We start from the raw sequence: 23,547 nt of genomic DNA on the forward strand, positions 1-23,547 counted from the left end.
TATTGCGTGGTAGGATCTTACACACATTTCAGAGAGACCAGTCCTCTCATGTAAGTCCCACAGGAGTCTACATTGCTGTTGTGAGGCCTTGCATTTGTAGCCTTCTGTTTTAATTGTTATTGCGGTTGGTTTTATATTTACTGTATGTGCCTTGTACATCCTTTCTATATATTCGCCTAACATGACCATATCTATTCAAAATCTCTGTTTTTTTCTCATAAAATGTGAAATCTGGCCAATTTTATTGCCACCGTGCTTGCAACAGGAAGAGATCAGCACATGCAGTCATCATACCAGCCCTTTATTATCTATCATTGTATTCCCCCACTCTTTCTCTCTCCTCCTTTCTCTCATTTACTCTCTTGCTCCCTCGCTCCATCTGAAAAATTACTGATGTTAGGTAGTCTCCTACTCGAAGGGTATATATCTAGTCTGTTTTCATGTTATTTCTTATGCAAAAGCAAATGGGCAGCCTTTTAATGTCATGGAAATTCATTTGGATCAATTATAGTTGTTTTTTTTGTGTCAATTAGTTATTTTCTTTCCTTGGGAGTGAGCAGTAGAGTATGATATTGTTTTCTTTTTATTGTGGCGTTGTCCCCAACAGAAGTGATTTTATAAGGGACAGCTGCCTCATGGGATGACCTTCATCCAATACAACATTAAAGAAAAAAAGATAGCTTGCCTCACTGTACCGAACCTTGGGGCAGCCGGTTCCTGCATTGGCTAAGAGAACTTGTTCTAGGTTGATGCAGTGTTTCTTACCATGATTAAAGGAGGTTGCAGGAGTTTTTCACGAAGTTGTTTCTGCAATTTGTCTGCCAATAGCCTGGGCCACTGAGATTGTTATTCTGAAACTGCAGTATATTTCGCATAATTATAGATTTGCCACATTTGTTCATAGTCCATCATCTGCTTCTTGATCTGTAGATTTTAACAATAAATTAACTTCTAAAATACGTGTATAAAAAGTTACTAAAATGCAACGTGTGTTGCTGCGCAGTGGAAAGCCCTACATAAATGTTGACTTTAAGCTGCTTATCGCTGTATTTGGGTGTTAAACTAGTATTAATAATGTGAAATCTTTGCTCAGTCAGGGTTAACTTGCATAAATTACAAAAAAAGTAATTACACTGCATACGTTTCATTTTCTTGCTGCATAATTTGTAGGAGTGGGCAGAATTTGCGTAATCACGTTACGCAAATCTCCGCGAAACAGTAAAAAAAGTCATCAAACACGGAATTGCTTGTTCGCAATGATTTTTTACTGTTCGCTATCGCTGATTGCGTGCTAGGGATACATCTTGCGAACATGCATTTGAGAATGCAAACAAGCAACAAATTTCGCGAAGTCGTGGAACGCAGAATTTTGGGCAATTTAGCGTTCTCCGCGGAACGCGAAATTACCAAAATTGGCAAATTCTGCGAGCGGAACGGAATTTACTGCCCAGGCCTAATAATTTGGTCCTCCTTACCAAATAATTCCAGTTGCACTGCCCAGAACGGCCAAATGAAACAGCAGCGAATCCCTCTCCTCTCAATGAATTCCGAAGCTATCCGTATCAAACAAAGAGCCTCTATACTTGGACTGAATCTATCCTACCTACCAAATCCCCCAGTACTCAGAAATCGAGGCACCCCACAACACTTGCTCATCTTGGTCCATCTGTGGGTATGTTTCTCAGTTTGGAAGCAGGTCACATGGTGAATACTGAAATCCTGTTCGATTTTGATAGATGTCAGAAATGACCATAAACTGAACAAGAAAACACCAGAAACCTTGACAGTGTCAGAAAATGAGGTGAGTAGTAAAAACACCAACTAGCTTGTACGAAGGAAAAGGAGGACATAATTTCAGTTTATGGAGAGGTTTAGCAAATGAATCGCATTATGTCAAGAATTACAGGACTAACTTCACTGCATTCTACTTCTGGATCAAAAGGTGTGAGTAAAAGGTTTTAAGAGCCCAAGATGACCATTATATTTCGCCTGGATGGCTAGGGCATGTTTAAGGAGCATAGTTTAAAAATATTAAACAGCCCAGCAATCTTGTAAACTTGTTAATCTCAATAAGTAATTGTGTTAAGCATATTTTTCTTAAATATTCAGTTGTTGAATCTTTGTGCATGTATCCTAGAAAAAGTTTAGTTTATGAAAATAAACTGATTAGATTTTTCTTCTCTTTTCCTTTTAGATCTTACATTGTGCTTTTGGTAAGTCTTGCAGCAGCATTGCCAGTGTTCTGTTTATGAAATTACTGTGTAAACTAAATAGAGAATTTAGAGCCAGTTGAAATAAATGGGCATGTAGATTGAGAGATTTATATAGCTCATGTTTCTAAATCTGATACTGTTTGAACTTTGAGGAAAGTGGTAGTTATGAGAGGAAGCAGTCTGCTGAGCGAGGAACACTTTGTGCATGAGGTTCTGTTTAAAAAAAAAAGTTATCCATTCCGTTGTTTTTTCAGCATCACATGGGTTTTAGTGTGATCTAACCACAACTACATAACTAATTCTTTTTTTGCTTTTGCGTTTTGATAACATCTGCCTCTCTACTAATAGTGAAACAAGTGCATAGTTGAGTGTCACGTAGTGTGAGCTATGTGGATTTTAGTTCGAAGGCCCACCTCTTTAATGTACTTTAAATGAGCTTGAGTGCACCTTAATCTCACAGAATGCTTTCTGATGGTGAGTTTTCAATAGTTTAATCTATGGTCAGTTAAGGGAAATCGATCTCCTTTAAACTATCACATTCCCCCCTCTAGATTTAGCTTGCCCTTTCCTTTGCTGGGTTCACCATATGGCTTCAGTGGACAACCTCCTAGATACCCATTTCTGCCGCTCAGTAATGAAAATATCAATTCAGGACTTATTTAACGAATAATAATAAGTTAAAGCTGTATTTTTATTTGCTGTTGTCTAAATTACTAGCTGTACAAAAGGACAATCTGATACCCTACAAAGGAATGAGAGATGGGTTCCTGCAAATGGCCTGCATCCAAGACTGTCCTTCCCTGTTTTTGAATCCACAGGTCTTTTCTAAATGAGCATATCAGCACAGCCCTTAAAGAATGAGGGCCAAGTGAAGGAAACGGAACCAAGCTGGCCCTTTAGAATGACAACATTTGGCCCCTACATTGTTTCTCGTGGACATACATACTTAACCTTTGCTTGCCTATCTTGTTTTTGTTCTTCCTGATTCAGACAACTTGCTGAAGACTGCTCTTCTTGTAGATACTTTCCCGTTGTTTGTTTAACATCTTTTGCATTATTTGAAATGTGATATACAGATATTCAGCAGTTCCTCCTGTAGTCAAATTGAGAAATCATTTAATCTGAATTCCTTGATTGTCCTATTAAGGCTGGTCTAGTGGCAGTCTGACACTCCTTGGAGGTGCTGATTTGGACACCCAGGCCAGGTCACTGCTATTTCTTCCTCCTTTTTTTGCGATTTTCCATTCCCAGATACTTCCTCATATCGGGAGTTACAATGGCCCTGTTTGTTAATGGAGGTTTATTATTTCCTTTGTGTCTCCTTTACTGTGATTATTGCTTATTCATGGGGGGTTGTGCTTCCAAGACATTGTTTTTGTAGTTTCCTTATTGAGAACACTTATCTTATCAGAGACCCTGCTGTGTATGTCACCCTAAACCTTTCTTTCATTTATAGGTCGAGCCTAGTGGCATAGCGCACATGCGCTGCTCACTCTGCGAGGCATGCTGTAGTGGAGTATGCTGTGGAATCCTCGCCCACTCTTCTCCCATATTTTTCATTGGCTGGTGTCATTTTCCTTGGTAAATGCTGGCTTCCAATTCGTTAGGAGGATTGTTAGTCCCGCCTTGTCTCAATTTGTTACTGCCCATAAGGACTGGACCTTTTACTTAGCTTGTTACACTTGATGCTTTAGTTAGTCTGTGAGCACTGTTTTCTCCAATGAATAACGTGGGACAATGACGGCGTTTAAATTTGCAGTGCGCTCACACAGCACTCGTGAGACAATGGTGGACGCTACTTGTATGCGGAGCGCTCAATGTATGCTTTGACTTTAATAGTGACTAACGCCCTCCCACCCCCTCCCTCACACAAAGAGCACTCACGGGACAAGGGCAGGCGCTACTTGTATACAGAGCGTGCACTTGCTCTGGTTGGCTTGGAACAGGCGGTCTGTGGGTTACGTGCATGTTTCTGGAGTTGTGTGTTCACTTAACGTTAGTGGCTGCTGAATGCCTCACCCGACGCCAATTCGTATAAGTGTGCTCCTCGGGCGGCTGAACACAGCACATGGCCGTTGCTTTTTTAAAGCTTTAATAGTGGCTAACGCCACCACCACCCCCACCACCCCCACCTCCCCCAGCACATGCGAGACAATGGCGGGCGCTACATGTATAGAGAGCTCGCACTGCGATCTTTCACTTTAATAGTGGCTGCCAGTAGTGAAGTCTGCTGGAGAGTGCTCGGAAAAATGATTGAAAGCCTGCACAAGCAGGCTAGCTGCTCAATCAGTTGCGTCACCGAGACTGGTGAGGTCCCCTCGGAGCCTTCATCCGCGCACGGGAAATGACAGTGGATCGCCCCCATTGTGGGAGCTAGGGACATTCCCCTGCCAAGATTAACGCACCAGTAACTTGTTGTCCTGTAGGTTTAGGAAAATACCACTAAGATACAAAACATGGTGCTCGGCGTCTGCTTTGGATTTCAATTTTTTTTGGGGGGGGGGGGGGAGCCGGAGTAGTCTTGAATGCATGACTGAAAAGAGTCATCATTACAAGAAAATGGAAATTTGAGTTGTAATCCTGGTTAAAACCCTCTGATAAATGAGTGTGATCAGGCGAGATTAGATTATCAGAAAGAAAAGAGGGCGTCAGAATAGTTAGGTCCTCCTCCAAGCCAATGCAGGGCAGCCCGGAACCCTTACATTTACAGGCCTCTCTCCGCATTTTTGCCAAAAGTCTGTCCTGGGCTTATAGCTGCAGACACACCACAGTAGAACACCATTAGCACTTTCACATCTCTACTTGTAGAAGACTGTTATCCTCGGCTTTGAGCAATGTTCTCCCTGTTTATCACTGTAGCCTCAACTGCCACCACTTTCTTTCCCATTCATCCCAACTGTGTTTTCTCATCAGTTATAGCTACTCCCCCCGCCCCCACCCGGCCCCCCCCCCACCCCACACCCACACCCAGCAGGGTCTAGAGCAGACAGCACATCCCTTCATGCTGTTGACGGTGGGAATCCCAGCTAGGGACACTCTAATAGACTCCGAGGGCCCCAGTTCCCTCTTGTGTAGTTACCTGTTGCACAGTACATGGATAGAAAAGGTGAAACCTCCTAAAGGATTGGGCTAGGGCTGGTGCTCCCCTTTTTAATGGGAAAGCCAAACGGTTACCCATTAAAACCCACAGATAAGGCTGTCACTGCGATGCTTGTTTGAGACAGTCTAGAAGAACAGCTAAAATAATTGGATTGATTAAAGTGACACCTGTACTCTGCATGGTCTTGCCTTATTGAAATCTAAATAATTTTAGAATATTTAGGCATCATTTTCTACCTTTGTTTCACAAATGGAGGTTTTCCAGTTAATAGACACTCTACTTTTCTTTCTGTTATCTCCCAACTCCTAGATTCCTGGTTCTCTGGGCAGAGATTGTACTTGACATTAGTTACGTTAGACTTGTAAATGTTTCAAATTATGTTGCATAAGTGATTTTTCTGCTTTTCTGACTTTGTGTTGGGGAACAGTCGTTTTATTTCTGTATGAAGCAGTCCCGTTTTAATATGGGTAACAAAATTTAAAACTGCAATCAAGACCAGATTAGCACAGCTCAGTAACCGTATGGTCACACGTTTGAGACTAAAGCTCTCTTGTGCTTACAGATTAAAAAGGAAGATTATGGCTAACCATTTTTGTCAATCTGTTGGCTATATTATGTTGCTTTGAACACCCCAAAAAAGTAAGCATGAGTATACATGAACAACTCTCCATCAATAGCTTGGATTGTGCATAGTGGTCATCTCGGGCCAGTTGTAGAACTCTGACCATCCATGCAGTGCACTTCTCAAAAACTGGACCATAATAATTAAGTGCAAAGATGTTTGTATCCACTCCATTACTAATGATCAGAGGGTTGTAGGCAAGCATTCTATACTACTTTTTCTCACTCGTCTGTCTCCGATGAACAAAATGAACAGAAGTGAGTGATCTGAAACTAAGGCTGTTCTGTTTAAACTTGGTGGGAATTACTCAGCAAATTTGTGTAATGTGCTTGTTTGCTTGCTTGTTGTTGCAGCCCCTCTAATACTTATTTGCATTTAGAATTGTGCATAGCCTTCACATCATATATTCAGCCGTATAGTTCTCAGTTGCTTCATACTCTGATTGGTGGTGTTTAGTTTGGTGAATTCAAAATCCTATGAGGTATGCAGGCTGCTCCTGAGCAAGAAAGGCCTCAGGCAGAGCTGTTAGTCCTCAGAATTTCATTCCTCCTGGACAATATAGACCCAGCAACTACCATTTATTTAATTTGCCCAAAGTGATGGTAGGTACACAGTCAGCTGTTTGGAAGAGCCAGCAGCCTTGGCTGATTCAGCTATAGCTACTGATATTATTAATGTTGTACAAGTGTCCACATCAACCAAGATGACGGTTGGCCACCTCATGCCAGGTTACCAGATATGATCGCCTCTGTCACGGTTGCCAGGAGTAATGTAAAAAGGGTGTTGTCAATATTGATTTGCCTCTTTGTTGGTAATACACAACAGCCATGGTTGCAATGCCCTTGGCACCAATGTCAACTGCGTCCAAGCCGCTCCTGGACGCACCCATGGACCGTTCTCCTGCCTCTCCTGCAAATTCAGCGGCACCGACAACATCTCCGCTACGACCACAACACAGATTACCAACCCCAACCACCTAGAATGCATCCTTCTCAACACCCGCTCGGTGCACAGGCACGCCATTGACCTATGGAACCTACTAGACACCACCTCTCCAGACGTCGCCTTCCTAACGGAAACATGGATGAACGCTTCCTCCGCCCCTGACATCGCCATCGCTATCCCTGATGACTATAAAATCACACGCAAGGACCGCACAGACCATACAGGAGGAGGAATCGCTATCGTCCATAAGAAATCAATCCGCATCTCAACCAGCTCTGACACCAACCTCGCTAATTCCGAACACCTTCACTTCCAGATCCACATCGACCCCAAAACCACACTCCGTGGCACTCTCCTCTACAGACCACCAGGACCCCGCGCAAAATTCAGTGAAGACATCACGGACTTCATCACCCCACACGCGCTCCCCTCCAAAGAATACATCCTTCTGGGAGACCTCAACTTCCACCTTGAAAAGATCAACGACCGCAACACCGCCACCCTCTTGGACAACCTCGCCAATCTCGGACTTAAACAACTGGTCACTTCCCCCACCCACATCGCAGGTCACACACTCGACCCCATCTTCACCTCCAGCAACCATGTCTCCTTCAGCCACACTACGGATCTCCTCTGGACTGACCACAGCTGCGTTCACTTCACCTACAACAAGCCGAAACCCATCATCCACCTCCAACCAACTCTACAAAGAAACTGGAACAAAATCACCACGGAGCAGATCTCCACATCGCTCCTTCAAACCTCCCCAGCCCTCTCTTCTAACGCCAACGAAGCCGCCTCCAACCTCACCCTCTGGCTATCCAACACCGCCAACACCTTAGCACCACTGAAAAAACGTCAACACAAACTTGGCATCAAGAAGGCCTCATGGTTCAACGACGACCTCAAGAATTCCAAGAAACTGTGCCGCTCCCTCGAAAAGGCCTGGAAAAAAGACCCATCCACCAACACCAAGGACGCCTTCAAAAGCGCCATCCGTACTCACCACCAACTGATCCGTAAAGCCAAGAAAACAGCATTCAAGGATCGACTTGACAACAACGCCCACAACAGCAAGGAACTTTTCAACATCGTCAAGGAATTTTCCAACTCCTCGGCCAACTCCAACGACATCACCCCCTCTCAAACCCTCTGCGACTCCCTAGCCTCTTTTTTCCACAACAAGATTGCTGACATCCACAACAGCTTTGACAACCAACCCGGAAGCCAACCCACCCTACCATCAGCTGACCATCTTCCCCTCGTTAACACCCTTAACGCCTGGAACCCAATCTCCACTGAGGACACCATCCGCCTGATGAATTCCATCCACTCTGGATCCCCCACAGACCCATGCCCTCACCACATCTTCAACAAAGCAGACTCCGTCATAGCTCCGCACCTCCGAGACGTCATCAACTGCTCCTTCAACTCCGCTACCTTCCCAGAAGACTGGAAACACGCTGAACTCACCGCCCTTCTGAACAAACCAACAGCAGACCCCACCGAACTCAAAAACTACCGCCCCATCTCGCTTCTTCCATTCCCGGCCAAAGTCATCGAGAAAGCTGTCAACAACCAGCTCGTCGCCTTCCTCGAAACCAACAAATCACTCGACCCCTCACAATCTGGCTTCCGAGCCAAACACAGCACTGAGACCGCCCTCATCGCAGCAACAGACGACATTCGAACTCTACTGGACAACGGAGACACAGTCGCCCTCATCCTCCTCGACCTCTCTGCAGCCTTCGACACAGTCTGCCACAGCACCCTCTTACAACGCCTCAGAAACATCGGAATCCAAGGAAAGGCACTGGAATGGATCACCTCGTTCCTCACCGGAAGAACCCAAAGAGTCCGCCTCCCACCATTCAAGTCCGAGGCCTCTGAAATCATCTGCGGCGTACCACAAGGATCCTCACTCAGCCCCACCCTCTTCAACGTATACATGAGCCCCCTCGCGGCCATCGCCCGCCAACACAACCTCAACATCATCTCTTACGCGGATGACACTCAACTAATCCTTTCTCTCACCAATGACCCCAGCACCGCCAAAACTAACCTACACGAAGGAATGAAAGAAGTTGCCGAATGGATGAAACAAAGCCGTCTAAAACTAAACTCAGACAAAACAGAAGTCCTCATCTTAGGTAAATCTCCCTCTGCATGGGACGACTCCTGGTGGCCGGAAGCCCTCGGAAATGCACCCATCCCGACAGACCACGCACGGAACCTTGGCGTCATCCTGGATTCTTCACTCTCTATGAACAGACAAGTCAGCGCCGTATCCTCTTCCTGCTTCAACATTCTTCGCATGCTCAGAAAAACATTTCGCTGGATCCCCACCGAAACAAGGAAAACAGTCACCCATGCCCTGCTCACGAGCCGACTGGACTACGGAAACACCCTCTACGCAGGTACCACCGCTAAACTCCAGAAGAAACTACAACGAATCCAAAACGCCTCAGCCAGGCTCATATTAGACATCCCACGCAACAAACACATCTCTGGTCACCTTAAAGACCTCCACTGGCTACCCGTCAATAAGAGGATCACTTTCCGTCTGCTCACCCACGCACACAAATCACTCTACGACATCGGACCAGATTGCCTCAACTCTCGACTGTCCTTCTACACCCCCTCCCGCCAACTTCGATCTTCCAGCCAAGCCCTCGCCACTGTACCTCGCATCAACAAGACCACCATGGGAGGCAGATCCTTTTCATACCTGGCTGCCAGAACATGGAACTCACTCCCCGCTTACCTTCGCCTCACCCAGAATCATCTAGCGTTCAGAAAACAGCTTAAAACGTGGATTTTTGACAAATAACCCTCCCCCCTTCCTAAGCGCCTTGAAACCCTCTGGGTATGTAGTGCGCTATATAAATTTTATGACTTGACTTGACTTGACTCAAAGCCACATGACTTATCACTCCGCTTTAAATATATTTTGGAGATTCAAACATTTTTCTCCAAACATCTACTTATGAGTTCTGAAAATACTGATATTTTCATTTTGAATACATGTTTTCCGAATTTGGTATACATATATTAATTCAAACAAGCCAAAGCTTATAATGTAGCAGGCTTAATTGCAAACAGGAGAGCTACTTATATGCAGTTTGACAGCTACCAGTAGCTTACAAGCTACTCGTTGGAGAATCCTAGCCTATGGCATTTGTTAAGTGTCGATCTGTCCTTTTCTCACTGATCGGTCCAGCTCCCAATTTGCTGCTGGCTCAGCCATTCCCAGTAGTAGTCCCCGGGTCCAAGGCAGGTGGTTTGCTTCAGTAGTATCCTTTTTTTTCTTTTTTCTGGACATATCAAAGTTTCAATATTTATGCCTCAAGTGGAGTTATATTTCCCATCCCAACCTATTACTTTTTCATAAGTGAAGTCAAGAGCACATTCCCCATCTATTAGGCAGGGTAATGCAATATGAGTAAATTAGTTGAAGAATGGCAACGAGATCAGTAGAAGTGGTTTCATTTCACCGCAGAATTCAGCTAGGAATTGTCTGAAAATCGGGAAATGTTCAACGTTCAATAAGGGGACCATAAACTTGTGCCTGGCATAGCTCATTTCATTCAACCTGTACCTGAATTTGCTGGGAAAATATTGTGCTTTATTTTATCAATGGTTTTGGGCCAGCCTTTAACTTGATAAATGGGTTGACTTCATCAGCCATACAAATAGTTTCGTTCACGGACTTGCGGAGAATGAAGAGGACAGTAGAAAATGCAAGGTCTACTCCATTTGACCAGATGCTTAAGCCCACTAGAGTTCTTGCTTCAACCAATCTTATGGTTGTTGAAAGAACAGATGAGTGCTTGAGAAAGAGCGCAAGTCTCAAGCCCAGAAGTGCTGTAACTGTGCAAAAGGCTCCTTGTGTGAAGATCTGCCTTACCCAACACACGGCCAGATGTGTTCTGAGACTTAAGGATTATATGGACATAGTATCTACTATGGACTCTGCACCTTATCATTGAATACACCAACCCCTGAACCTTCAGTACCTGAAGTCTGTCTGCTGTCATAGCCTGTGTCCTGCTTACTTATTTAAAGAGGCCAGTCACTATTCTCTACGCTGTTGATTCCAAGTGTGTGCGCGCACGCGCATCGTTTGCTTTGATCCAGAAGATTTTTCATTTCCTGTTGCAGTTTTCTGCTTCACTTGCTGGTCATTTGTCATTGCGATGCAGACTTCAGCTGCAGTTGTCTAAAGCTCAAATAATCCACAGATCTTGCACCTCACGGTCAAATCAGAATAGGATCTCTGATACCTTTAGGATATCAGTTACATACCGGAGCTCTACACAAGAATTAATAATGTCTGTGCATAAAAACACACCACATGTGCTGGCTTCAGCAGCATTCTGCACATTGATGTCTAAATGCGATGCAGCAATCCCAGTATCTTCTGGACAGTTCTTCTTCTTTTTTTTTTTTTTTTTTTTTTTTTTTAAGTTAAACAATATACATAGCGCTTCAATCACATGAGGTCAGGTAGACAGTACTTCAAATAATAAGCAATCATTGTAGGGAAGGAGGGGCACAGGGGAGAGACGATAAGCAGACAGTATTGCAAACATTGAATGTGGGCTCAGGGGGAAAGTGGAATATCGATGTTATCCACTGCAGGTGGTGTACATATGTCACCATGAAACCTATTCCACTGCTCCCAGGTTTTATGCCATTTCCGGGGGGGGGCCCCGGGCCAGATACACAGTTTTTTCCCGAAACATGCACCAATCCATGTTTTCCTTCCACGTCTCAATCGTAGGTGGCCTTTGGGACCCCCACAGTTGTGCGATATCACGTTTAGCGATCATGACCCCCAGGGTCGCCCACTGGGTCTGGGCCATGTTGTAATCTGTGGGTTCCCAAAAATTTAGCAAGCAGCGTCTGGCCTCGGTAGTAGAGGGACACCCGTAACTTCTTCCATTACATCATACACCCCATTCCAATAAGCCACCACGTCAGGACATTCCCAGATAATATGCAGAAATGTCCCCACCAGACCATATCCCCGCTTACACAAACCCTCCTCGGAAAAGCCCATGTGAACCAGACGGGGGCCCGTGATGTACACCCTATGAAGAATCTTAAGCTGGACCAGCCGAAGTCTCGCTGGAATCGCAACCTCCTTGGGAGAGGAGATCGCCGACTGCCAGTCTTCATCCTCTAATTAAAGACCGTCCCGGACCCAGAGATCACGCAAGGGCAACAGAAGATCTGATCTATCATGAATTAGCTTTTTATAGACAAGGGAGATTGTACTGTCCGGAACGTGGCCATCTAGCAATCTTATCTTCCAGCTGGGACGACTCGGGCATCGCTTCCCCCGTCGAAAAGACCGACAACAATGCATGGCGGATCTGAACATAGCGGAAATACTCGGTTCCCAATTCAAACTCCTTCTTTAAAGTATCAAACGTCTTCACTTGTCCCTTAACCCATAGGTCTCCCACCTTGCTAATGCCAATGAGGTCCCATCTATCGAACCCTTTTGTCTTCCACAGAGTACCAAGTCTATCTGAGTCAAAAAGTGGGGTCGCTAAATTCAGGCGGTCCTTCCAACCCATAGAAGCAGTTACATCATGCCATACACGAACCGCCGTCCTAGTAGGCCCGGACAATGACCTGACCACTGATTTAGAGTACAGTGCCCTATAGTAATTGCCCCCCGGCAGCAACCATTTATCCATAGCAAACGCAGGATTCAGTTCAGGACCATACATACCGTGATTAATGGCCCCCAACTGAGACGCCCAATTATATCGCTTGATGTCCGGGAGGGCGATACCCCCAGAGCGTTAGTTTGGACAACGCAATGCGAGGTCGACCGTCCCATATCCATTTCCTCTGGAGACCTTCGATGTTATGAAAATAACTGGTAGGGACTATGTCAAGCGTGTTTTGGAGGGCGTATAGGAAGCGAGGCAAAGACATCATCTTAAAAAGGGCAGCGCGTCCCAACAGCGAGAGTCGAAGCCTATGCCATCCTGCGACATCCTGCCGCAATCGAGTTAAAGGTGGGAGAAAATTCAGCTCATACCGAGCCACAGGGTCAGTGGAGACCCAGATACCCAGATATTTAAATCCCGTCTGTGTCACCTGTATGGGGCAGTTACGCGGGAGGAGGGGGACATTGCCAGAAAGAACATACAAATAGGATTTTGCCCAATTGATAATTAAACCCGAGTTTCTACCGAAGGAGGCCAGGACATCACAGAAAACCATCAACGATTTCCTGAGCGAGGTGAGATATAGCAATATGTCGTCAGCATAGAGCGAAATGCGATCTTCAAAATCGGCGGACCACCGAATACCCCTTATCGAGGGCTCCCAGCGGATCCAGGCGTCAAGGGGCTCCAGGGCCAGGGCGAACAGGAGCGGTGGCAGGGGGCACCCCTGACGGGTAACACGCCCGAGACTAAACGGGACCGAAACTCGACCGTTGACTACGATCTGCGCAAGCGTGTCTTCGTAAAGAAGCCCGACCCAACCGATAAAGCCGGGACTGAAACCAAATTTAGCTAATGCAGCCCACAAATAAGGCCACTCAATAGTGTCAAAAGCCATCGTGGCATCCAAGGACGCTAAAATGTCGGCTCTCGCAACGTCGCAGCCCTTGCGAGAACTCCATGCAGACGCCTGAGATTCAACGCAGTGTTCCGATGGGGAATAAAACCGGACTGATCCGGATGGACCAGGTCACTAATGACAGTGATCAAGCGATTGGCCAGCAGCTTTGCGAGAATCTTAGGCTCCGCGTTCAAAAGAGATATAGGACGATACGACCCACACTTGTCCCTTGGTTTCCCTTCTTTATGTATAACCACATTTGTCGCAAGTCGCTGGTCTCGGGGGAGAGAACCACACTCACGAGACTCCAAAAACATATCTCTCAAATAGGGAGCTATCTTATCGGGTCGCAACTTGTATAGCTCTATCGGCAACCCATGAGGACCCATGGCCTTACCAGACCGCAAGGAGCGGATCGCAAGGGCAACCTCATCGGCGGTTATTGCGCTGTCCATTTGCTCTCTATCAGCATCTGAGAGACTCAGCAATGCAATGTCACGCACCAACAAATAAGTCTTCCTCCGGTCTATCCGACACAGGGGAGTACACCGTTCGAAAGTGATCAGCAAAGCACTCCACAATCTCTACCGGGTCTGAGACCCGCACACCACGCACCCTCTCAATCTCAGGCACGACACAACTAGCCTTGTCCCTCTTGTCCAACCATGCTATCAATTTACCTGCTTTATCTCCCACGTCATATAGACGACCCTGTTGCTCTCGACTCATGGCCTTAGCTGCATCCGTAACTAAAGCCCTATTTACAATTTCAATCGTAACTTATGCGTCTTCGCACGGGTAACCTCCTGTTCCAGATCTAACTCAAGGTCCGCTATTTCAGTTTCAACATTCACAACCACCTCATTCCTTTGTTTCTTAACGCCAGCAATCAAAGACAGGGCTTCACCCCTGAGAACTGTTTTAAAGGCCTCCCAAAGCGACACTGCGGACGAGACAGAGCCCTCATTCTCTAAAAAATATAGATCAAGTCACTTTATCAAATTGTTAAGAGTTTTAGAATTACGGAGATACCAAGGGTTGATCGGGGCCACCCGCCCCTCGGTACCCGAAGACAATTCAATTTGAAGCCACAGAGGAGAGTGATCAGAAATTCCTCAAGCCATATGTTTAACCTCAGCGACAGAAGGCGCCTGTGCAGCAGGTACCAGGACGTAGTCAATCCTCGACAGGCTACCATGGGCACCAGAGTGGAACGTGTATTGCCGCTGAGTGGGATGCAACAGTCTCCAACAGTCTACAAGTCCTAAGGTATCAATAAGATCATGAAGCCAGTTCTGCACCCCATTAATGTCTCTAGGTGGATGTCTATCAAAAATACCAGACACAACCGCATTAAAATCACCACTCAATATTAATGATCCCTCGGGGAGAGCCAGGAGAACCCGCCCCAAATCTGCGAAGGTAGTGTATTGTAGGCCGGAAGGGACATACACGGAAACAAGGGAGATGGTCCTGCCCTCCCAACGACCAGTAAGGACGACATAGCGCCCTCTATCATCGAGAACCGTTGCATCTACCTCCAACGGGAGAGAGTTCTTAATAAGAATACCCACCCCTCTGGAACCTGAGGAGAACCCTGCATGAGCGGCCAAACTATACCCCTTCCTATTCATAGCATAGCATGCATTTCCTATCAAGTGAGTTTCCTGTAGTAGGACCACATCTGGGGAATGACGTTTTAACTGCTGCAGTACCACCCCACGCTTTATCCTATCCCCCAGCCCATTCACATTCCAGCTCAGAAGCCTCAACCCCCTACCCCCCCCCATCCCACACAAAAAAGAAAATCCAACCCCAAGAGGAAACCAGCGCTCCGATCAGAAAGTCTTGCAATACATTGCCTTGCGAAAAACGAGATGGAAAAAACACAACCCCCCTCTCCTCCCCACCCAACAGCCCGTTACAACACCCCCCACCCTGCACCCCTGCATAAGACTAAAAAGCCACCCCAAATTGCAGTGTGCCTGTCGCCCCCACATCTAAACTAATCTACAGAAAGTCAAGCAGAGGAGGAAAACGACCCCCCGATAGCCCCGTAACCCCCCGAAATGTCTCACAGAATCACATTACACAATTAGTGCGCCACAGTTCGAAGCTTCCAGAATACCCCAGGAACCAGTCAATGATAAGGCTTATTCCTGGTCCATCGAGTCCCCCTCCGCACCACCACTCTGCCCGTCCTGCTGATGATGGGCTGGAAGAGTATCAAGCCAGTTGGCCACTAAATCTGGTCTGTCGAAAAAATAAGTCCGCTCTGCATGTTCGATAAGCAACTTGGCCGGGAAAAGCATGGCGTATTTGAGGCCCATCTCTCGGAGTCTCCTTTTCACCCCAAGAAAACCAAGTCCCTGTTTCTGAACAGCTTGGGTAAAGTCTGGATAAAAACTGATGGTAGTATTCTCAAACTTTATGGGACCGCCTGTACGCGAAGCCTGCATGATGGCGTCTCTATCGCGGAAATTAAAAATCTGTGCTATTATAGGCCACGGCGGGGCACCCGTCTTGGGTTGTCCACCCGGAACTCTGTGAGCTCGTTCCCTTGGGTGCAAGATGATTCATGATCAGGTTCTCCACAAAAAGATCAGTTACTGAATCCTCCGCTTTCTCCGGAACTCCTATAATACGGACGTTATTCCGCCTAGACCTTCCTTCAAAATCCTCCAGACGACGCGCAAGGTCATTGGAGGCCCTCAGATTGCGAACCTCCGTCTGTATCTCAACGACGTCCGTCTGGCCAGAAGTCTTAATATCCAGCGATTTAACCTTTTCGTTGGTTTTCGCTAGGTCCGTGCGAATCAAATTCACATCAATCGCCACAGTGTCGAGTTTATGGGCGAGAGTCTCCATTTGTTTCCCGAGGGACGATCTGATCCCATCAATGGCGGCCATGACGTCTTGCAGGGTAGGCTCCGTCGCTGAGGTCAGTCGATCTTTTGTTCCCTCCAGCGACCTACCCGGTCCACTGGGCAACACCTTAGCCTGGGCATAGCGGTCACTGATGTTGGTTTGAGTATAGCTGCTCCGCTGAGTAGCCTTTTGACCTCTGCTTGTCCCCCTCTGGCTTCCCCGCCATCGTGAAAGACAGTAAAGATTAATCTAAACTGGGGCGGGGGGCTAAAAGCGTAATCAAGAGGCTGAGTGGAAGGCCATGCCCGGCAGCGGTCGACCTCGGTAGAAAGATGGAGATCTCTAAGGTCCCTCTAGCAGAAGTGAGGAATCAGCAGTATTTGGTCTCTCCAGCAGACGAAAACTAAAGTGAAAGTGAGTCGGACTGGTCGGCTCCGCCGCCTCAGGCCGATGTTGTTCAACTACAACTCTGGCACCATGCCAACTCCACAGCCGGGCAACACGGAGGCGCAGGCCACAATCTTCAAATCGTCATAACTCCGGCTCCCGGGGTCCGATCCGGATTCTGGTTGCAGTATTCGCCTCCCCAGTGGGTTGTCTTCACGGGGACATATATGAAAGTCAGGATAAGCTACAGGATATATGCGGGAGGTTACGAGGGTCTCGGGAGCCCTGTGCTCACGCGGCCATCTTGGTTGCGCGTAAAGCTCCTCCTCCTTCTGGACAGTTCTTAATAAATACTAGGAACACACTTTGTTTTCCATAATTGGTTAGACCACCTGTTACTATTCTTAATCTCCCCTACTTCACCACTTCAGCATAAGTTGCTCTCCCATGAATTTGGTGATGCTCAGAGGAGGGAGTTGGCAATTTGTTAATGTATCCATGATCTGTGTTGCTCTCAAAGAAGAAGAGATTCAGACACACCTATTTTTAGAGCTGTTGTATTATACTCGTTGTCCTTGACACAGTGTTTTACGTTGCATTTGTTTTGTTTTTGGGACTATACAGAGGTGTTGACCATTAGGTACTACCAATCAATTAGATTTGTACAACTTTACTTGTGACCCCTGAGGTTATCCAGGCACTGGCAGGGTCCAGTTGATTAGCCAAATAGCTAGGTCTTTAGGGACTTTTGGAACTCTGGAAGAGATGGGGAGTTCCATAGAAAAAAAGGCTAGGTCTTTCCATGTCTTTGCTGCTAGGTATGAAAAGGAGCTACATCTGCATCTGCTACTTCAGATGTGGGGCGTGGGGTGAGGGTTGTAGAAAGGGACACTGAGAAGGGGTGTCTGGTGGGCTGATGAAAGTTCAGGCGGTGGTTCAAGAAGGCAGATCCACACTTGGGTAGGGGGCTGAATGCATGGGTCAGGATTTTGAACTGCTATCTTTTGTGAACAGGGAGCCAGTGGAGGTCCCTGAGTTACGGGGTGATGTTGTTTCGTCTAGGGAGCTTCAGGACGAGTCGGTCTACGTTAGTGTGTGGTATGTGTTTTTAATCATTTTAACTATTTATTCCATCCCCTTCTGGATAATAATGCATTATGTGTTTTTGTTTATTACAATTGATCAAATGTTCTGTATTTATAACTGTATGTGCTTTTATGGACATGTTTTCTATGCTCCGAATAAAGCTTTTTGAAATTGAATTAGTGTGTGGTAGTTGGAAGAGTTGTATTGTAATCCCTGCAAAGACCTTGCAACCATAGTCCATCAGCTGGAAATGAGGACCTGGGGGATGGTGTCTTGAGCTGTGGCTCAGGTATTTGAATATCTTATGAAGCATGCAGAGAATGAAAAAGCAGGTAGAGACTGAGTTGACCTTATTCGTCATGATTAGCTTGTTGTCCAGAATGATGCCCTGGTTCCTAGCGTGGTCAGGTGGGGGGTTAGGAATAGGTCTGAGGGCGACCTGGATGCATCCCATGAGGAGCTTTTATTTTCAAAAATTTGTACCTGTTGTGTTCATCTTCAAGCAGTTGTCCTTCATCCAGTTGGCGACATCTGTCATGCAGTTGTGGAAGTTGGTGTTGGTGTCTTTGGAGAGGGAGAGGATCAGTTGTGTGTCGTCAGCATAGGATATGATGATGAGTTGGTGGGTTTTAGCAATGTTGGCCAGAGGTGACATATAAGTGTTGAAGAGGGTGGGGCTGAGCAAGGATCCTTTGGGTACTCCACAGATGATTTCCTTGGGTTCAGATGTGATTGCGGGTATTTTGTGTTTTTCTAGTGAGGAAAGAGGTGACCATCAGAGTGCACCTTCTTGGATGCCTATGTTGTGCAGCCTTGTGATGTGTGTGGTGGGAGGCCATATCGAAGGCTGACGAAAGGTCTAAGAAGATCGGAACCACAGTCTCTCATTGGTTGAGTAGAGCCCGGATGTCGTTTGTAGTTTCGATGAGGGCTGTCGCGGTGCTGTGGTTGCTGCAGAATCTGGATTTTGAGGAGTCTAGTAGGAGGTTCCATTCCAGATGTGAGGAGACCTGCTGGTTGATGTCTTTTTTTCGAATACTTTGGTGGAGAGATCGGTTGTTAGTTTTGAGTTCACGGGGTCTGCCAGTGGTTTCTTTAGTAGGGCATTGACTTATGGGTTTCCAGTCCTCTGGGTAGGTGGCCATGGCAATTGAGGTGTTGAAAAAGGGGGTGAGTACGTGGCTGATTCTGGCTTCACCTAGGTTGAAGATGTGAGGGCAGGGACGTTTGGGGACCCTGAGTGGACGGAGTTCATGATGGAGGTGGTGTCCTATGGGGCAAGCGGCTCCATTTGATATGGTACAACATCCTATTAGAACATTAGAATGTAAGCAAAGGGCTACTGAGTTTAGTCCTCCTCCACTGTCCTCTCCATTTTCAGTTCTTTTGTGTAGGATCCTTCAAGGGACTTCCTTCATTGTGTTGATGTTTAGTTCACATCATTTTCTGTAATGGTCTTGCCAATCACTGTATGGTATTTATCTAGCAAAAAAATGCAGATGAACGTTCATATATGGCAACATGATGTTATTGGTGGGCTAGCCCTCTCTTCGACTTGTTTGCATGCCTGTTTGTTCTTTTGCTTTACATGCTTTGTGATAGTTGACTGATTTCATCCATATCTAATTACCCATTTTATGCTTCTACATGAATTGTGTGTGTTCGTAGGTTACTTGATTTGTGCTGCACTTGCTGATTTGCATGGGTGGCAATGACCGAAGAATCCTCCTGTTTGAACAGTGTATTGTTGGATGTTTTGCAGTGCTTTTAAGAGTTTTGCCTGTTGAGTTATTTTCCCAGACCGTGCATTTGATACCTTGGCGGTTCCTGCGTTTATATGTTTATTTGCTGTGCATGTCTGGAGATTACAGCTGCAAGCCCCTCAAGATCACATTATTTGTTTCTCTGTTTTGGTCAGACATAACAAATAAACCTTAGTTTGCACTGGATCATGTGGTTTTTTGTGGTTTTTCTAGTGCTGATTGTTTATTTGCCTTGCTGCCTCTCCATGGGCTCTAATGGGAAAACCTCATATTTGTCTATTGCGTTTCCCCATGGGAATCGTTTTCTTGTGGCATGTGGAGTAAGTAAACTTAGTCTTAATCCCAGGTCAATTTGTTTACGGATGTAGTGCTTTGTTGATTATGGTTCTGATCTATTTTTCTCATTGGTTCAAGTGTAGAAAAGCTGTATCCTGCTGTTTTTTCATTTTCCCATTATTGTGCGGAGTCTATATTCTATATCTGAGTCTCTGCTCTAATTTCCTGAGGCGTTTTTTACTTTCACCAGGGCTGTTTGGAATCTCTCAGCGAGCTTTATTTTATAGTTTTATAATTCAGCTGCATGTGCCATTGGGCGAGCAGCCTCCGTATTTTGGATGGGCATATTTTTCGCTAGGAGGTTTGTTTACTATGTGACTGCTGATATATCTCTGGGCCATTTTGATTGTTGGTCATGGTGTCCAAGTTCTTAACATTATGTTTTTGTTATTTTGTTTCCCGTTGGCAGTGTTTTCCTATAAGTGAAAACATGGTCCATGATTATGGGTTTGGTATAGAAGTCTTCTGCAGTTGAGTTGTTTGATGGACATTCGCTTCCCATCCTCAGTAAAATGTTGGAGCAAATACTCACCCACTGTTCACAGCGGAGCATGATGAGGTGGGGAGATAGGGTGTTAATAAAATTGAAGCCCGGGCACTGCTTGGAATGCCCTTATTTCTGTTAGGTCCATGATATGAAGAAGAGTGACATGCCAATACTGTGTGCAGTGGCATTACCACGCAGTAATAAGATCCAAATTCTTTATCATCAGAGCCCTAGGTTCTCTACTGCCTGTGCGGTCTTCTTCGACTCTTGCGGTACTACGTATGTATTATAAACAGGGCAGTGGGGTGAAATGTCAGTTATTTATGCCCTTGTTGAAATAGGCTAAAACAATTGCAGCATTTGAAGGGACAGTTGGTTGTCAGTTGCCTGGACGCACACCACCTTATTCTATAAGGATTTTGACGAATGAGATTAGGACTAAGTGCGGTGAGGATTAGCTGTAAATCATCAGAATATTTTGCCTTCACCCAGTTTTCCTACTATGATTTGGTTTTCACAACACTCACAAATGGAGTCTGGGAAACTTGCAGCAAGAGACTGACTGGCACACAGTGGCAGTAACAAAGGCTGAAATGGGTGTACAGTCAGGGGAAAAAAGTGTGATACATGCACTGACACAAACTCGTGAAGGTAGTCTGATACAATGAAACTGGCAGCCACAGCGAACTAGTCTCTGAGACCACAAGAAAGACTAACATTTCAGATAAGAAGACTGACAGAAGGACATGGATAGAAATACAGAGTGAGACTCTGCAACATGTCTATAGAGCCAGTCAGAGAAGATACACTCGTGAACAAGGAAAAGTTTCATAGACAGGCTCCCCAAAAGATACAGGTGAGACTAAAAAACAAGAACAGCAGGGCTAAGAGGCAGTGACGAAACACAGGGTAAAATGGCTTAATTAACGTGTAAAACACTGACGGCCCAAAGATATAAAAGCCTGCATGCATTTTCAGAAAAGACATTCAACGGGCATGAAAATGAATTTTTAATTAAAAGTAGAGCATTTTATATTCTCATCTCTACTGAGTCTGATTGGTGGAGAGGGGCAATTCTGCAGAGTGAAGCAGGGTCTCAATTTCATCCTTCAGATTGTGCCAGAGAAGAGGAGCAGTTTGTCTTGTATTGCTTAGATGACTATTAGTGCAATTTACTGAGAAGAACATTTGAAAATATCGCACATCATACATAATCAGTGGGGAAATGTGTTTTAATTTGTTTTAATGCAAATTTCGGTCTACATTTTAGGAATTGTACCATCATCCGTTGTCCTGACAGCCTTCCAAGTTATGTCCAGGGTATTCCTCACATGGGCAGTTACACATAGTGTAAGAGAAGTGAGTATAAATGTATTGGATAATTCAGAAAAATTAAACCGTACTGAACCATAGTGGCCTCTTTGCTTGTATTCCTGTGGTTGTATCATAATTTTATTTTGCCACGGTCACTTGCAAATCTCTGCTCTCGGTATTTCTTGGCTAAACCATGTATTTAGCTGAACAGTGAATGAAGCCACTGACAGCCATAAAATGCAAGTTGTAAAAGCAGTCTGGATGTGAATGACCAAGGAGCAATCATGAATACATTTTAAGGTCTGGTATCAGGTTAAAATAGTGATTAATAAGCTACTTGGTCCTTGACTCAATAATAGCAGCGACTATTTTCTTAGGATCAATGTTATTTGAAAATGTAAAGGGTTCTTAATTGTGCATATTTTTGTTGTTTACTCCAAGAGTGAAATAATTGTTTCTGTATCCATAGGTACAGAATGAAGACTCTGTGCTGCTTTTCGTTGTTGCTTGGACAGTCACTGAAATAATCAGATACTCTTTTTATACATTCAGCTTGTTAAATCACCTTCCATACATAGTAAAGTGGGCTAGGTACGTATGAAAGTAATTTCAAGTGCAGTTTTATATTGGAAAAGTATCTGATGTTTACTGAGCCACTACTACATAAATGCACTTGAAACCAGTATGCTGACTGCAGGACATCTCCTCTGTATCAAAGCACCTCCGTAATCTTGAGCTTTGCTCCCGCCAAGAACCATTTACCTAGGAACTAAAAATGTCCGATAAGTTGAAACAGTTTAGAAAAACGAACAAGAAGCTCCGGGTTTCGTGCATGGGTACATAAGACAGCTATGAGTCAGCACTGAAGAAAAATAATTAATAGATCAAACTTATGGAAAATTTTATTTTTATTGTAGAACTATTTTTGTCATTTTTTTTATTTTTATCAAAAAAATATATATATTATGCAAATGATTATTTATTGGACACATACATTTAATAAACACATTCTTACATCTAATAATCCAACTCATATTATGTGATACATAATCTTGTATGTTTTCCGTGATTGGTGCGTGATTGGTACATGATTCAACAAACACAAGCTGTTCACCAAAATTTGATAACAGTATGTAAATGAATCACAAAAATTGATAGCAGTATCCAAATTTATCCGAAAACAAAGAACACAAAGTCACTGGTAATGATGTACAGAACAAATCACCAACGCGTTTCGGCAAATGCCTTCCTCAGGATTTCTTTACCAGTAAGTTCTATGAAACAAGAAATGTGTATAAGTATTCTAAAGTGAAAACGCATAGAATTGATAATACAATACAGTCATTGATAAATCAGGGACATAAAGGACAGAACTATTTCAAATCTATACAGTGTGGAGTCAAAAAACGAATCGCATCTACATACTTTCATACTTAAATATATCCGGTGCTGTACAAATTTATACCTAGTGAAATTAAAAAAAATTAAAAATTATTTATGTACACTATGAATATTATTTTAATTCCTAAGGACAAGGAATCCTCAAAGGATCGTCCTATTTATATTGTACCAACACAGATGTCACAAATGGAGGATCAGTTCTTGGCCTGGGATAAGGGTTCAATGTGTCAAAAGGGCCGAAATGATGATTGAAATATTCACCTGTATTGTCTGATCTTGAAGAAATTACTGAAACGGGTAAGTATACCAGATACATGTAGTTTGGATTGGGTGTCAACCTATGAATAAAGAGTAAATTCATTTATTTGTATAGTCACATGTACACTAAATTTAATCCGTATACCTGTTTTCATTCTCTACCTCTGCTCCATATTTAA

General features: G+C 44.8%; 1 protein-coding gene across 2 annotated transcripts in view; it reads left to right on the plus strand.

Annotated features, from left to right (window-relative positions):
* The window catches only part of LOC147732876 (very-long-chain (3R)-3-hydroxyacyl-CoA dehydratase 2-like), a 225,507-nt gene that overhangs the window by 79,164 nt on the left and 122,796 nt on the right, over positions 1–23,547 (plus strand). For both annotated transcript variants that reach the window (XM_086957419.1, XM_086957418.1), the window contains exons 4-6: positions 2,195–2,213; positions 21,666–21,754; positions 22,179–22,300. In XM_086957419.1, the coding sequence (XP_086813545.1) occupies positions 2,195–2,213; positions 21,666–21,754; positions 22,179–22,300 (230 nt within the window). The remainder of the gene's footprint in view (positions 1–2,194; positions 2,214–21,665; positions 21,755–22,178; positions 22,301–23,547) is intronic.

The sequence above is a fragment of the Lissotriton vulgaris genome, chromosome 2_1 (genome assembly GCF_964263255.1).
Source record: "Lissotriton vulgaris chromosome 2_1, aLisVul1.2, whole genome shotgun sequence".
Lineage (NCBI taxonomy): Eukaryota > Metazoa > Chordata > Amphibia > Caudata > Salamandridae > Lissotriton > Lissotriton vulgaris.